Genomic DNA, 15,260 nt, shown 5'->3' with positions numbered 1-15,260 from the left:
TCAAATTATATATTTGATTATTTTTCATTTTTTTTTGCATCGATGCTTTTTCATAAATCGAACTTCTCTGTTAACAAAAATGAAAAGTGAAAAGTGAAAAACCAATAAATTAGCAAAAAGATAAAATATCAAATTAGCAAACAATGGAGAAGTAAGGTAGATGACAAAAATTGCAGAGATAAATTATAAAGAGAATAACAAAATAGCAAAAGGATAAAATAGCACAACAATATAATATTAAATTCTTTTAAAAGAAACCAACAATTTAAAAAAGTGTAGCTTAACTAATATGGTTGTCCGCACCAAATTTTGCTCCCTTGTCCCTCAATATGTCACGTGTAGCCTTAGGTAAGACATGGTGCTGATGAAAAAAATAAGAAAAGTGGTAAGATTGAAAGAAACATGATAACAAATGTAAATAAAATAGTTTAATTTGTATTTAACGAAAAAATATATAGAATTGTTGGTTTTCTTGTTATTTTCTCCTATAAAAATAATGTATATATTTATGTATAATAATGATCTTTCATATAATTTTTACATTATAATTATTTTTCATATTTTATAAATATTTTATGCTAACATAAATATTAAATTATTCAAGTTTTTGGTTTGGTTTGGTTGTATTGGTTTGAATTTTTTTTGTACAGCCCTAACCTGCTGCATATACCATCCTCTTCCCTGCCACGGCTGCATTTGCTGCGCCTTCCTTACCGCCGTTGCTGCTTCTGCTGTGCCTTTCCTGCCGCAGCTTCTGCTTCTTCTTCTGTGCCTTTCCTGCCACTTTTATTCGTTACTGCCGCCTATAGCTGCCATCGCAGCTGCTGCTTCGTTCTGTGTTCCTTCCTTCATCCGCTGCAATCTTTTGGTAATTCTTCTCTCTCGTTGGAATTTTCACAAATAGGCACATAATCTCTGGGTGCATTTGAAGGTCGCCCTGTGACTGAATTTCTATAGTTTTTAGCTGCGTATATCAATTTTTTTTATTGATCATCTCATATTCGTAGTTATCCTAAGACTATAAATATTTAAATGCCAATTAAGGTTCAGCCATTTTGACTACTAGTACTTTGTCTTCGAGCAAAATGGTTGCTCCCCCAATTATTTTCAATTAGGTAAACTTGGTTAGCCTTGCACCACTAATTAAGCAATGAATTTAAGATAATTCAGTTGTTCTGTTTTATTATTTTGGGTTTAACAATTTTTTTAAACTATTACATTTTAGTAGCACCTTCTTGCGGTGGAGTTCTAGAGTCAATTTACCTTTTTCATATATCATATGCAATCTAGTCAGTTTGAAATAAAGCAGCCAGGGATAAATATAAAGATATATGTATACGTGATGATGAATCTGATGTTAATTTTTGCATTATATATTCTAGAATAAGGGTTTCATTTATTATATGGGCATGAATTCTTATTTCACATTGCTGTAAGATTTGTTATTTGGACAATGCCGAACTGATTTAGAGATCTCATTTTAGAAATTCTTGACGTTTGATACAGTTCGAGAGATTTGTCAATTACTGGCTGCTCCGAACCCCTAGCTGCAGTCGGTGAACTAGCGGGCAGCAAACTAAGAAATGAAACATATTCTTCATCAACGCCTTACAACCTCCATAACTCGCTGCTTTTCTGCATCATCTGCCACTAAAACCAAATTACCTATCCTCTATGTAAGTAAAGAAATCAACGACCAACATCAAGACGATACCGTAACTCTCCAGCTCCTTTCCTGGGGAAGAGGATCCTCTGGCCAGCTTGGCGGTGGCATTGAGGAAATGAGACTCTACCCAGCTCCAGTCGCAAACCTCAAGATGTTACCCTCCTCTTATACGCTCTCTCCAACTTCAGGCCAACTATTAAATAAACGAACCATTACTAGCAAAGAACAAGCTATTGAAGTTGGGATTTCTTGTGGATTATTTCATTCTGCAATGCTTGTGGATGGTAATTGTTGGTTATGGGGAAAAGGAGACGGTGGTCGCTTGGGGTTCGGGCATGAAAATCCTGCTTTTCTTCCTACTTCAAACCCTAATTTGGATCCTGTTAGGTGTCTTGCTCTTGGTGGGGTCCATTCTGTAGCCCTAACTTCCGCTGGCCAAGTGTTTACATGGTGAGTGCTTATTGTCAAAGTGATCTAATTGCTTGAATTTATGATGATCATGTTGTTATTATTCTTGATTGTATTGTGGTTGTTATTAAAAAGAAGTATGCAGGGGTTATGGTGGTTTTGGTGCACTGGGGCATTGTGTTTATCATAGAGAACTGTTACCTAGATTAGTCCAAAGCATTTCCCATGAAAAGATACACCACATTGCTACTAGTGGCACGCATACTGCTGCTATAACTGGATCAGGTTGGTTAATCCTTCTATTGTTAACGCATGTAAAATGTTGGCATAAGGCCTAAGCATTCGTTGAACCCAGCTATACTTGGGTGCAGGGGAGCTCTATACTTGGGGTAGAGATGAAGGGGATGGTAGGTTGGGACTCGGCCCTGAGCGAGGCCCCAATGAAGGAGGCGGACTTAGTATTCCTTCCAGAGTAAAAGCATTATCAGCTCCTGTTTCTGCTGTTTCCTGCGGTGGCTTCTTCACAATGGCGCTGACTGAGGAAGGCCAAATTTGGAATTGGGGAGGTAAGGATTATATATCTTCTTCATTTAATGATGCTTTACTTCTACTTGAGAAAATTCAACAATTCTTTCTTCCAATTAGTATTATTATACTTGCTTATAGTTCATTTAAAGGAACACCATCATCTTGCTTATAGTTCATTTAAAGGAACACCATCATCTTGCTTTCCGTTAATGACATATATGTTTTCTATGAATTTCTTTGAGAGCAAGAATAAGAATCAAACTGCTATTGGGTAATAGCTTGCTGGAGTAAGACCTTTGATTGTTTAGGTATAGTAGAGCTATTTGTTTTCCCTCTACGAATTTGTTAAGTTAGTATAATGTGGCTATGCTTTAAGAGGCTGTAGGGTAATGCTTCAGATTTAAGTCATTAAAGAACAGAGTTCATACTGTTGCAAAGTTCGATTTTTTTATGGCAAAATGAGGATAAAACAGAAATCAAGGTCTAATTTAGACTTTTAGCTGGATGATATTGACAAGTTTTGCCAATATGAAGTTTCATTTCTTATTCTTTCTTCTGTCTTTTTAGCTAATAAAACATCATAGCATCTTGAATTTTCTTCTCAGCGAACTCCAATTACGAGCTTGGGAGAGGCGATAAGCTTGGTGGTTGGAAACCACAGCCAATTCCTAGCGTTGAAGGTGTCAGTTTTATTCAGATAGCAAGCGGTGGATACCACTCTCTTGCATTAACTGGTAAACTAACGGAAAGTTCCCTTAGAGCATGAACTGCTAAATTTCTGCTCTTCTTCTCCACTCTCTTCCAATTTTGCCTTCCTCTTTTTTCTTTTTGTTTCTTTCACCTCTTTAGATTGTACAGTGGTATTAATTTTTGGACTCATTTGTACTCCTTATATCAGATGAAGGCAAAGTTCTTTCATGGGGATTCGGTGGGCATGGTCAGCTTGGCCATCCTTCAATGCAAAACCAAAAAGTACCGTTGGTGATCGAGGCTTTGGCTGACCAACGTGTTGTTTATATTGCCTGTGGAGGTTCGACATCAGCAGCTGTAACCGGTAAGCCGAGTTATCATTAATCAGTTATGTTGTTTTGATCAGTTTTAGTACAACTTTGTCAATGAAGCCCTGATGTTGGTGTGCATGCTTAAGTAAAACTATGTCTCCTTAAAGCTGCTATTTTTTTTCTGTAGATGAGGGGAAGTTGTACATGTGGGGAAATGGCAAAGATTCTCAATTGGGGGTTCCTGGTCTGCCAGAGTTGCAACCATGTCCTGTGGAGGTCAAGTTTCTAATGGAAGACAACGGCTTGGGATCCCATAAAGTTCTGTCTGTTGCTATTGGTGCATCTCATGCAATGTGTTTGGTTTCAAGATCAAGCCGTTAAAATACATCCTATGGTTCTTAGTTTCGAAGATCATCAACTCGAACAAGGATAGAATTTTTTGCAACGGAACTTTCGATATTGATGCGTTTCTCTTGAATGATCTGATAGAAGAATGACTAGCAAAATGAGGAAAACTGCATTGAGTTGGACTTAATTTGTGCATTTTAAGTGTTCTATGTATAATTAATTATTGGTCAGTGTAGTGTAGGTTACGTGAAGAATTAGGTTTATATAAGAATTTTGTCATAATTTAAATCAAAGAACAAAAAGTTTGTTTACTTTTGAAGAACCATTTTCTATTTGAAAACAGAATAAACGACCTATTCAAGATTTGAGTATTCGACCCAGAAGAAATGTCGTTTACCAGTAGAAAAAAAAATTAAAAAATAACATTTTTAAAGAATAGAAAATGAAGCAATCTCAACCGTTAGTTAAAATTAAAAGAACAGCAAATATATTGATCTCAGCCCTCCGATCCTACACCTCGCTAATCCTGTAAAAGCCACCCTCGCATTTCTACGGTGGAACTGAGGTGTACATTTTTGTCCCAGATAACAATCCCCCATCTTTCACTATTACAAGAAAGCTCACTCCACTCTCTCCGATTGCTCTCCGTTAATGGCAAGATTATAAATTACAGTAGCTTTAGGGTTACGTAATAATTTTGAAGATATCACTGTATAATATTTTAAGTTATCAGATGAGTTCATTGACTGTGAAACTCTCCCTAATTAATCCTAAATTATCTTCTTCTTCTTCTTGTTCTTCTAGTTCTGCAATTACCGTATGTGGTCGACCTACGATAATTTTCCCGAGGAAGAGGAACTATAGTTTTAGTTTGAGAGTTAGAGCTAATGATTCGTCCAAGGATAATAACTCTTCATCTAATTCTGCTGATTCCAAGCCAACCAACGGCTCTCTGGTAACAATTTTTACTCTGCTAATTCTTTTAGATTATAATTTTATGTGCAGTTTTCTGATAGTTCTTTCAGATTGATTAATTTTGAATAGGATAAGTTAGTGTGTATTATTATCTAGTGGAGAAACTGTAATCTATATGAACATTAGAAAATTAATTTGAATGAACTGTTTGTAAATTTGTAGCCAAAGACCAGGAAAAGTATTCTATTGGAGTATGTCAAGAATGTACAGCCAGAGTTTATGGAGCTATTTGTGAAGAGAGCACCGCAACAGGTTTTGTTCATTTGCTCTCGCGGATCACTTTTATAGACTTCTTCGTAAATATTACGAATAAGACTGTATTTGAATATGTTCAGGTAGTTGATGCAATGCGACAAACGGTGACAAACATGATCGGCACACTACCCCCTCAATTTTTTGCTGTAACAATTACCACTGTAAGTTACTGGATGCCGACAGTATTGACTTACTGGTTTGATTTGGAGAGACGACAACTTGGCATTTGTTTGCTAACAAGAATTTGCTTGACTGTATGTTTTAGGTAGCTGAAAATCTTGCACAGCTCATGTATAGTGTTATGATGACTGGCTACATGTTTAAGAATGCACAGTACCGCTTGGAATTGCAACAAAGCTTGGAGCAAGTTGCTCTTCCTGAAGCGGAAGAAAAGAAGGTAACTTCTTTCTTTTGACATAAGGTGTCGTTGTATGCTCTTTTAAGTTGATTATCCTTTTAATTGCACCGATGCATAGTTGTTGTCTAGTTGACTACTTCTACATCGATATGCTACTTAAATATTGTTTGTGCACAGTTATTTCTTTTTCTTTTTCTGTACTAGTTGTTTGTGTATGTATTTTTATGTTGCAACAATGTAGATTGCTACCTTGTAATCCAGAAGTGTTTTGGTAGGTTCAGGTATCCACTTTTAACCACATCTCTTGTGATGGCTGCAACAGGATGTGCCAGATTATGCACCTGGTACGCAAAAGAATGTGTCTGGTGAAGTTATCAGGTGGAACAATGTTTCTGGTCCTGAGAAAGTAGATGCTAAAAAGTACATTGAATTGCTTGAAGCAGAGATTGAGGAACTCAATCTTCAGGTTGGAAGAAAGTCTGCAAATGGACAAAATGAGTTGTTGGAATATCTCAAGTCTCTTGAACCCCAGAATTTGAAGGTAATGATGGTTATTGCTATTCTTTATCCACTTTGTTCCTGCTTTCTTTTAGCCCCCTTGGATGGAGCAAAACTTTTGCTTATTTCCTCATTCTAATTTCAGATTTTATCATTATGGTTCTGTAGGAGTTGACAAGTAGCGCTGGGGAGGATGCTGTGCTTGCAATGAACACCTTTATTAAGAGACTTTTAGCTGTTGCAGAGTCAGAAAAAATGAAGGTTTGTTTTTGGGTTGAACTACATTAGCTGTGTTTCCTGTTCAATAGAAGGTTTTTTGTTCAAGATCACTATTACAGTTATAAAACATCTTAAACATGTTTAAAGTCGATCAGAATATTGGAAATTTCTTAATATTTTTCTTTACTGCCTTGCGTTATTGATTTGAGTTGAACGATATGGTAAGAATTGGCATAAACATATGGTGTTTATTGCATCTCAATATTTACTTGGGAAACTTTGTTTGTTATTTATTTTGATAAACGATGTGAAGAAAATCTAATTCCCTGGGCTAATAATCACCCACGGACCCTGACTTTAGGGGTACCTTACGCTAAACCCCCTGATAAAAAAAAAACTGCCGTAAACCCCCTAAACTTTACCTAATGATCAGCTAAACCCCTTTTACCCTAAAACCGCCCCAAAAAACCGCCCCAACCCCTTTATTTTCTCAAAAATACCTAAAATACCCCTAAGGTCAATAACAAAAACCAAACCAACCCAATCTAACCAAATCTAAAGTCATTATCTAATCAAATCAGACATAAACCATCCAAATCATACTTAAACCACCAATCAACTCAACTAAATCAAACCATCCAACCGAAAACTTCCACCCGCCGCCGCCGGTTTTTTCCGGCCACCACCGTCCATTGCCGCAAAAAAAATTATTCAAATAAAAACTCATTTAATTTTAAAAAATAAATAATTAAATATTTTTAATTTAAATAAAAAAAATAATTTTTTTTAAATTAATTTTAAACCCACCGTGGTGGGTCTGCTCACCGGAGAGCAGACCCACCGCGGGTCTGCTCTTTGCAGCAGACCCGCGGTGGGTCTGCTCATTGCAGCAGACCCACGCCGGTGGGTCTGCTCATTGCAGCAGACCCACGCCGGTGGGTCTGCTGCAGATAGCAGACCCACCGTGGTGGGTCTGCTTTCCGGTGAGCAGACCCACCGCGGTGGGTCTGCTTTCCGGTGAGCAGACCCACCGCGGTGGGTCTGCTTTCCGGTGAGCAGACCCACCGCGGTGGGTCTGCTCACCGGATTGGAAAAAAAAAATTTATTATTTTTAATCTAAATAAAAAATAATTATTTATTTAATTTTTAAATAAATTTAGGTTTGATTAGATTGTTTGGTTTGATTTGATTGGATCGGTTTTAAGTGTGGTTTGATTGAAGCTGTCTGGTTTGTTTGTATTTATTTACAGATTTGAAGGGTATTTTGGTCAATTTATGCGAAAAGGGGTTTAGCTAATCATTAGGTAAAGTTTAGGGGGTTTACGGCAGTTTTTTTTTATCAGGGGGTTTAGCGTAAGGTACCCCTAAAGTCAGGGTCCGTGGGTGATTATTAGCCAATTCCCTGATGCAATTCTTAAAACTTTACAACATATGTCTTCACAATCACTTAATTTTTTTTTTATTTTCTTGAGATATTGGTAAGTTGGTAACTAAATTTTACATTCTTAATTATCTCTAAATTTGTTTCTGATAACAGACAAGTGTAACAGAGACTAGTGCACCAGAACTTGCTAAGCTGCTTTATTGGCTGATGGTGGTTGGATACGGCATCCGGAACATTGAAGTTCGTTTCGATATGGAGCGCGTGCTCGGATCACCTCTAAAGGTTGCCGAGTTACCTCCAGGAGAAAACATTTGATCTCATACATGGCAATTCCAATAATAGTTGGGACAAGGGCAGATCATGTTAATTAAATTCCGATATGGCTAAGCTGATGCAGTTTTGAGTTCTCATATGTGGAAGGGGCAACAGCTGAACTTAGGAATGACCTGCTGTAAGAGGAGGCATGCGGCTCTTCCTAAGGTATTGCGAAACCTATTGAGAATTTGTTTTTAGAAAGCAAATTCTGATATATGATTATAGTCGAGATTCTCAATACTTTTTTTTTTTATCTCAAATTAGTCAATAATAAAATAATCAACTATAGGAACTTCATGATTCTTGAACTTATTAATTGTGAAACTTGTTATCCGAATATATACTCGGTTCATTTGCTTGATGTGGAAAAGGATGGTATTAGGAATTAGGATGAGTCCTTGTGGATTATGCCCTTCAGTTGAAAAAAAAAAGAAAAAAAGAAAATGCCCTGTCAGTTGGCTGGAGCTCCCAATTCTTGTATCCAGCTGGCCATAGTTCATTGCTGTTTTTTTAATTATAAGGCCGAGGGTAATTGAACCTGAGACTAGGGGGTTGCGTAGTATTCGGGTATTAACCGGATTAACTGACCAAACCAAAAAAAAATTTAATTTGGTTCAAATTTTGGTTGATTCATTTTGGTTGTGGTTAATTTTTTTGCAACTGTTGGTTGATTCGGTTTGGTATGAGTATGAAATTTTAGAATTAACCGAGTTATAAATATACGATTTTATTTTTTGTAATATTTTTAAAAAACTTTTAGGTATTTTTGTGATTTTTTTGTAGGATTTAGATATCAATTTGCCCTCTAAATTTGTATATAATAAAAAATTAACACCAAAATTACTTTTATTTTTATTCTTTTAATAATTAATATTAATGAAATTTTGTTATTCGGTTAGCCAAAATAACCGACCGAATCAAATATTTATTTCGATTTGGTTACATTTGGTTATATATATTTTGGTTACCATTATAAAAAAAATTAAAAAATTCGATTTTGTTTGGTTCGGTGCACACCCCTACATGACAGCTGAGATCCCTTGGTTGAATTTTAATGTCACTAATACTAGGCTCTGCCTGCATAAACGAGATCGTTATTGTTCTTGTTTATAGGTTTTGCAATCATTTTTGAGTAACAGCTATAATTCCTAGTCCTTAACCAAGACAATGCATATAAAATGATGAAAAGAACTAAGGATTCTCTTATCTCATGCCTAGTTATCAACGTAGAGACCAATGTGCACGCTTCTAGGTTTTAAATAGCAGCAATCAACTTATCTGAACTTACAGCACACAGCAAGCTTTGGAGCCGAAAAAAATAATGGAGATTGAGATGATATCCAGAGAAAACATCAAACCATCTTCTCCAACCCCACCTCATTTGCAGACCTACAAGCTTTCCGTTCTCGACCAGCTCATGCCTTCTGCACATGTTCCGATCATCTTTTTCTACAGGCCAGTTGAGCAACATGACATGTCGGCAAAGTTACAGAACCTGAAGCAATCTCTATCAGAAGCCTTAACTTCTTTCTATCCATTTGCAGGCGAAGTGAAGGATGATCTTTACATAAACTGCAACGACAATGGAGTTTTTTACACCGAGGCTAAAATCAGTTGCTGTCTTTTGGACATTCTCGGAAAACCCGACAGCAAAACTATGTTTAATTTACTTCCGGGCAATTCCTCCTTCATGGAATGGTCAGGAAATAGAATTCCTGTTGCAATGATTCAAGTCAATATTTTCAAGTGTGGCGGTGTTGCTATTGGAACTAAAACTTCACATAAGATCATTGATGGTCCTACATCAACTGCATTTCTCAAGGCATGGGCAGCCATTGCCCGTCAATCGGGCGAACGAGTCCAACCTTGTTTCATTGCACCAACTCTATTCCCACAGAATCACACATTGCCTAAAGATACACTCTTAGCTATATGGCCATCATTGATAAAATTTGGCAAGGGTGTAACCAAGAGATTTCTATTTGATTCTTCATCTTTAGCCATCCTTAAAACCCGAGCAGCTAGCTCGTTTTTCGTCCATCGTCCAACTCGGGTCGAAGCTGTGTCGGCTTTTGTATGGCAATGCTTTATGCTTGCCTCTGAAGCGAAACATGGTCGCCAAAGACCGTCGTTCTTGTCGCTTATTATGAATTTGAGAGGGAAACATTGCACCAAATTGCCTAACAACTCAATTGGAAATCTTCTTTGGATGACAATTGCACAATGCAATGCAGAAACAAATAGAGAGCTGAATTATTTGGTGGGTCTATTAAGAAAATCTGTATTGAAAATTGATGGTGATTTTATCAAGAATTTAAGTGGTGAAGAAGGGTTTTCAAAAATTTGTGAATGTCTACAAGAATTTGGTGAAATATATTCAAATGAAGAAGCTGATTACTTAACATTCAGTAGTCTATGCAATGTTGGCATCTATGAAACTGATTTCGGGTGGGGAAAGCCTATTTGGGTTAGCCCGGGTGGAATAACTGGACCGGTATTTCAGAATTTGGTTTTTCTGAATGAAACAAGCGTTGGTGATGGAATTGAAGTTTGGTTAACTTTGGATGAACAAGATATGAATATTTTGGAAAGTGACACAGAGATACTTTCATTTTCTAATTTGGACCCAAGTCCACTCTCTTGATACTTTTTTTTATTTGATGGTTTCATCATTAAAAATATATTCTACTTTTTTAATTTTTTTATTTAATGGTCTTATTTTTTAAAATTTTCAATTTCAATTGTCGTCATTTATTCCAATTGAAGTAGACAAAAGTTAAAATATCTGGTTTATATTACTTCATATGTCTAATTTGCATTTTTATCATAAAAAGTTGAAACATGAAACAATGATAAATGGTATATTTGAATCTTTTTACACTTCAATTTTAACAAATGGTATATAATTGAAATTGAAAATTGAGCAATGAGTTAAAATTGATGATTTTAATAGATGGGATCATACAAGAAACAAATAAAAAAAAGGGATATTTTTGAATGATTTAGCCTTATTTGAATAAACTTCAAAAATTATGTTTTTTCAATAAACACTGGAAAAATTGTTGACCCAATTACAATGAGAAATTCAGTTGGAAATTCGATTAATTTTCCAAATGTGCAACACTAAAGCCTATCTCAAACATGAAGAAATTGAAAAAGATTCCATACTTTGAATCCTTATGGGATATTTTTGTTACTAAATTTGATTAAATTAAATGATAATACAATTATATAATCACAATGTCTGATACCTATCAATAAGCTCTAAAATCATTCATTATTTTTTTGTAATGCTGTAGCATTTCTATTTTTTCTGACAAAGTGGTGAAAAGATTCATGCGTGAATAGTTAATAGTTTATACTAATTTTTTTGTTAAATTTGAAACTGCTATTGCTCAATTGTATTTCTTGACCTACAATGTAAATGAAAAATACTTGCATTTGTGCAATCAGAATAGCTATAAATATTTATATAAAAAAATTACCGCCTTTATCAATTCTAACAAAAGTTTTAACAGTAAATTTAACCTCTTTTGTAGTATTCGAATTGACCAAATTAACTGAACTAATTACGATTATTAATTAAATTTAATCGAAATAGACCAACTAATTCGGTTAAACAGAGTTTTTACTCACCCCTACATTTACTGCTGCCACCGCCAGCACTTCAAGGGACAACATCCCGTAACCACTGTTAAGAGAACTATTGAGAGTTGTGTTTAATAGTACCAGTTTAGAAACATTAAGATCAATTTAGAGACAAAAAGTAAAAGAAGGGCATATCTGATCCCCGTCCAAAACAATAAGGTTGTTTTCACACTTTTTTACTTATGCCTCGATTGGCGTCCCATATGATATTTATCCATTCCGTCTAACAATCGAAGATCATCCCTGTTTATACTTGAGCTCGAGTTAATCCAAATAATCAAAGGAAAAAAAGTTTGAATAACATTTTAGCCTTTTAAATTTCTGAAACTCAAAATTAAAAAATGTCGGAGTCTTCGCAATTTGATGCTGATCGTGTTCTTGCTCACAAATTCCCAGAGGTATTAATATTCCTTCCACATTCAAACAAACATCAAAAGATTTGCTTATTTCAATTTTTTTAATTAATTTTATGTTCTATTTTCCATATTCTAACAATTTTTTTCTTTTTTGTTTGTTGTTTTACTGATCAGACAACATATGTTTACTCTGAAAGGTACCTTTTGTTTTGCTCTAATTGCTATTATTCTCAAATTTATATCATTACAAGCAATCATACTTTTTTTTTTGAATATAGAGATGCAGCAGTTTATGCTTTGGGAATTGGAGCTTGTGGTCGTGATGCTATTGATAAGGACGAGCTTAAATATGTTTATCATGAAAACGGTCAGCAATTTATCAAGGTGTGTTTGTTTTTTCTTATTTAATAGAGTGTGAATTACTTAGGTTGAAGATAGTGTTGCTAATTTTATTTTGGTCAATAATTTTGTTTCAAATTAGTACAGATTGTTGCAGAGCTATATAATTTTTAATTCGTGAATTGGAAGTTACATTTCGCTCTCCTTTTTATGAATTTTGTAGGTTTTACCAACATTTGCTGCATTGTTTTCGCTCGGATCATTGTCAACTGGTTTAGATTTGCCAGGCTTGCAGTAAGTTTTAATCCTCATTTTGGACTGTAAACTTTTACTTCTCTCTTTTTGTCTTGTTACTTCCATAACAACTACTTGAAGAGTGAAGTCAACTTACTCCAAATTTGGTTACCATCTAATTGACGAGTTATTTTAGATTAATTTCGATGCCGAAGTAATTGTGAGTTCTGGTTTTCATGAATCAGATATGATCCGCGTCTTTTGCTGCATGGACAGCAATATATAGAAATTTACAAGCCATTTCCTTCAAGTGCATCTGTAAGTCCATTCGTTTTAAACTCATAGCATTTGCAGTATGAATAAAGCATGCTAATTAAAGAATTTCAAGTTTTAATTCAACTTCCTGTTAATTTTTTTTCCTTATTCAAAACAATATGAACGAGTCTTTGCTTTACTTTTGTTTCCCCTTTAGGTCATTTTAGATTTCTAAATGGGTGATTCACTTCATTCTTTATGCAGATGCATAACAAAGTTAGTCTTGCTGGACTGCACGACAAAGGTTAATGAATTTTGGCAGAAACAGTAGACATGATACCATTACATCCATTTCATGAAATTTGAAGACTCGGTTATATTCATTTTGATTTCATATTTTTCTCGTAATAATTCAGGTAAAGCAGCTATTGTTGAAATTGAAACAAAAAGTTACGAGAAAGAATCGGGTGAATTGTTGTGCATGAATAGGTGAGTTGATTTCTAGAACATCTTCATTGCCATATATATCCAATCATATATGAGATATTGCTTGGTTTTCTATTTGTAGGTCTACTGTTTATCTTCGAGGTGCTGGTGGCTTCTCAAACTCCACTTCCCCATTTTCTTATTCCAATTATCCCTCCAATCAGGTTCCTGCTGTAAAAATTCCCAAAACTCGGCCTTTTGCGGTTTATGAGGATGTTATTCAGCCTTCTCAGGTACGCAGTGAAGATCCATCCCTCTAATGCAAGAACTCAAATTTGTGAAGTTTAATATTTGATGTGTAATATGACTTGTTTCAATTTATATGCTATTCTCCCACTCAAAATATCTGTAAGTTATTTTCACAATGTTTGAACTGAAACTCAATAGCAAATAAATGGAGAGAGAACCATTGCTGTTAAAATTACAGCATATTTGTGTTACCGTCTCATAAACTCTTATTGGTTTGTAGTTTTTAAGATGTTTGATGCTTGACTATGCTGGTAGCTCTTTGAAACATTATGATTTACAGTTTATGACGTTGTAAGCACTAGATTGAACTTGAAGTAACATTTTCCTTTTTTAATATTCTTTAGCTTAACAATTTTTGGGGTCTGAATTTTTTTCCTGATAGAGATAATTTACTTTTTCTTTTTCTTTTCCATTTATATATATTATATAAGATACTTATTCTCAGGCTTATGTTAATTTTTGTAGGCCTTGCTATATAGGCTATCTGGCGATTACAATCCTCTGCATTCAGATCCTATGGTTGCTACAGTTGCAGGGTAGGTAAATATGTCAGTATAATTTTATTTGACAACTGTTGTTTTGTGATTATGGTTACAAACATCAAGATCAATTTCTGGATGGATGATATTTTGTTGTCTAAAAGTGTGAAAGGCAGTCGAGAAGAAATAACACTAAATTACCATTATTTTTTTGGAATATTACATAGTATGATATCTATAATTACCCAACTCATTATCAATAGTTCATTTTATTTTCAGAATGCTTAATCTTTACCAAACATATCCACAAATTACTATGAATTGGATGAGGATCTCATTCTGACTCTCATTTGTAGCTATTTCATGCTCATTTGGTTTACATATGCATTCAAAGCTTTGATTTTATTTATTTGTTCCAATGAAATATTGATTTGTCTTACTCTTATTCGATGTTAAAGATTCTCGCGTCCAATATTGCATGGGCTGTGCTCACTTGGATTTGCAGTTAGGGCAATCATCAAATGCATTTGCAGAGGAGATCCAAGCATTATTAAAACCATATCAGGGAGATTCCTTTTACATGTGTATCCTGGTGAAACTTTGATCACTGAAATGTGGCTTGAAGGCTTGAGGTATTATCTTGAGCTTTTATCCTATTTCTTTTTAGTTTTTCAGATATGTGATTCGTCTGATAATAATTTCTTCATGAGTCGGCCACAAGTTTAATCTTTGTTCATATCTTAATTTTATTTGTTCTCATAGACACTGTAATGTGCAGGGTCATATACCAGGCGAAGATAAAAGAAAGAAATCGAGCAGTGCTATCTGGCTTTGTGGATCTCCATCACTTAGCATCATCTTTGTAAATTTGTTCTAAAACTATTACTAATAAAGAGCGTTTCATTCAAAATAAAATTGTAAAATAATGATCATTGTTGATCAAATAGCTTTAATTTTTTCTCTTCATATACTATAAAATACTTGAATAGTGATTGATAGATTCAGTAGCAGGTTTGTTATCGGTTGTTTAGCTAACCCTGTTTCAAAGTTTAGGCCTGGCCAATTATATTGATGACAAGTGTTATAAAAAATAATTCGTAATTTAATCATACGGCTATTTAGCATTTGAAAACAACAAAGCAAATCAACTGAATACATCCAACGGTTAAGATCGCGCTATTTGGTTTGCTATGTTTCGCGTACGAAAGCATGAGATGATAACTTTCCACTAGATTAAATCGAACAGTCAATATTTTATT

General features: G+C 34.8%; 4 protein-coding genes across 5 annotated transcripts; all 4 read left to right on the top strand.

Moving 5' to 3' along the window:
* The first annotated feature begins 631 nt into the window (after positions 1–631).
* LOC126654474 (RCC1 domain-containing protein RUG3, mitochondrial) lies at positions 632–4,262 on the top strand. The gene is made up of 7 exons (XM_050348341.1): positions 632–868; positions 1,507–2,116; positions 2,220–2,359; positions 2,446–2,640; positions 3,208–3,336; positions 3,501–3,656; positions 3,791–4,262. Exons 2-7 carry the CDS (start codon positions 1,584–1,586, stop codon positions 3,982–3,984), a joined length of 1,347 nt encoding a protein of 448 aa, XP_050204298.1. The 5' UTR covers positions 632–868; positions 1,507–1,583; the 3' UTR covers positions 3,985–4,262.
* A 246-nt stretch (positions 4,263–4,508) lies between these two features.
* Positions 4,509–8,316, top strand: LOC126654490 (uncharacterized). The gene is made up of 7 exons (XM_050348375.2): positions 4,509–4,906; positions 5,089–5,178; positions 5,262–5,342; positions 5,447–5,578; positions 5,862–6,080; positions 6,206–6,298; positions 7,794–8,316. Exons 1-7 carry the CDS (start codon positions 4,685–4,687, stop codon positions 7,953–7,955), a joined length of 999 nt encoding a protein of 332 aa, XP_050204332.1. The 5' UTR covers positions 4,509–4,684; the 3' UTR covers positions 7,956–8,316.
* Positions 8,317–8,428: 112 nt separating this feature from the next.
* Positions 8,429–10,665, top strand: LOC126654482 (stemmadenine O-acetyltransferase-like). Of its 2 annotated transcripts, XM_050348361.2 has the most exons (2): positions 9,290–9,410; positions 9,500–10,665. In XM_050348361.2, exons 1-2 carry the CDS (start codon positions 9,386–9,388, stop codon positions 10,597–10,599), a joined length of 1,125 nt encoding a protein of 374 aa, XP_050204318.1. In that variant the 5' UTR covers positions 9,290–9,385; the 3' UTR covers positions 10,600–10,665. The 2 variants fall into 2 exon arrangements, with proteins under 2 accessions (XP_050204311.1, XP_050204318.1); XM_050348354.2 differs by having other exon boundaries at positions 8,429–10,665.
* Positions 10,666–11,762: 1,097 nt separating this feature from the next.
* On the top strand, positions 11,763–15,020 carry LOC126672184 (enoyl-CoA hydratase 2, peroxisomal). Its single transcript, XM_050366131.2, has 11 exons — positions 11,763–12,001; positions 12,134–12,156; positions 12,238–12,343; positions 12,522–12,592; positions 12,778–12,850; positions 13,052–13,091; positions 13,204–13,276; positions 13,356–13,506; positions 13,988–14,058; positions 14,460–14,633; positions 14,780–15,020. Exons 1-11 carry the CDS (start codon positions 11,945–11,947, stop codon positions 14,865–14,867), a joined length of 927 nt encoding a protein of 308 aa, XP_050222088.1. The 5' UTR covers positions 11,763–11,944; the 3' UTR covers positions 14,868–15,020.
* Positions 15,021–15,260: the final 240 nt, after the last annotated feature.

This window comes from Mercurialis annua, linkage group LG1-X, assembly GCF_937616625.2.
Source record: "Mercurialis annua linkage group LG1-X, ddMerAnnu1.2, whole genome shotgun sequence".
NCBI classification, from domain to species: Eukaryota; Viridiplantae; Streptophyta; class Magnoliopsida; order Malpighiales; family Euphorbiaceae; genus Mercurialis; species Mercurialis annua.
Note: the sequence above shows the minus strand (reverse complement) of the source record. Positions and strands in the feature narration are given on the sequence as shown.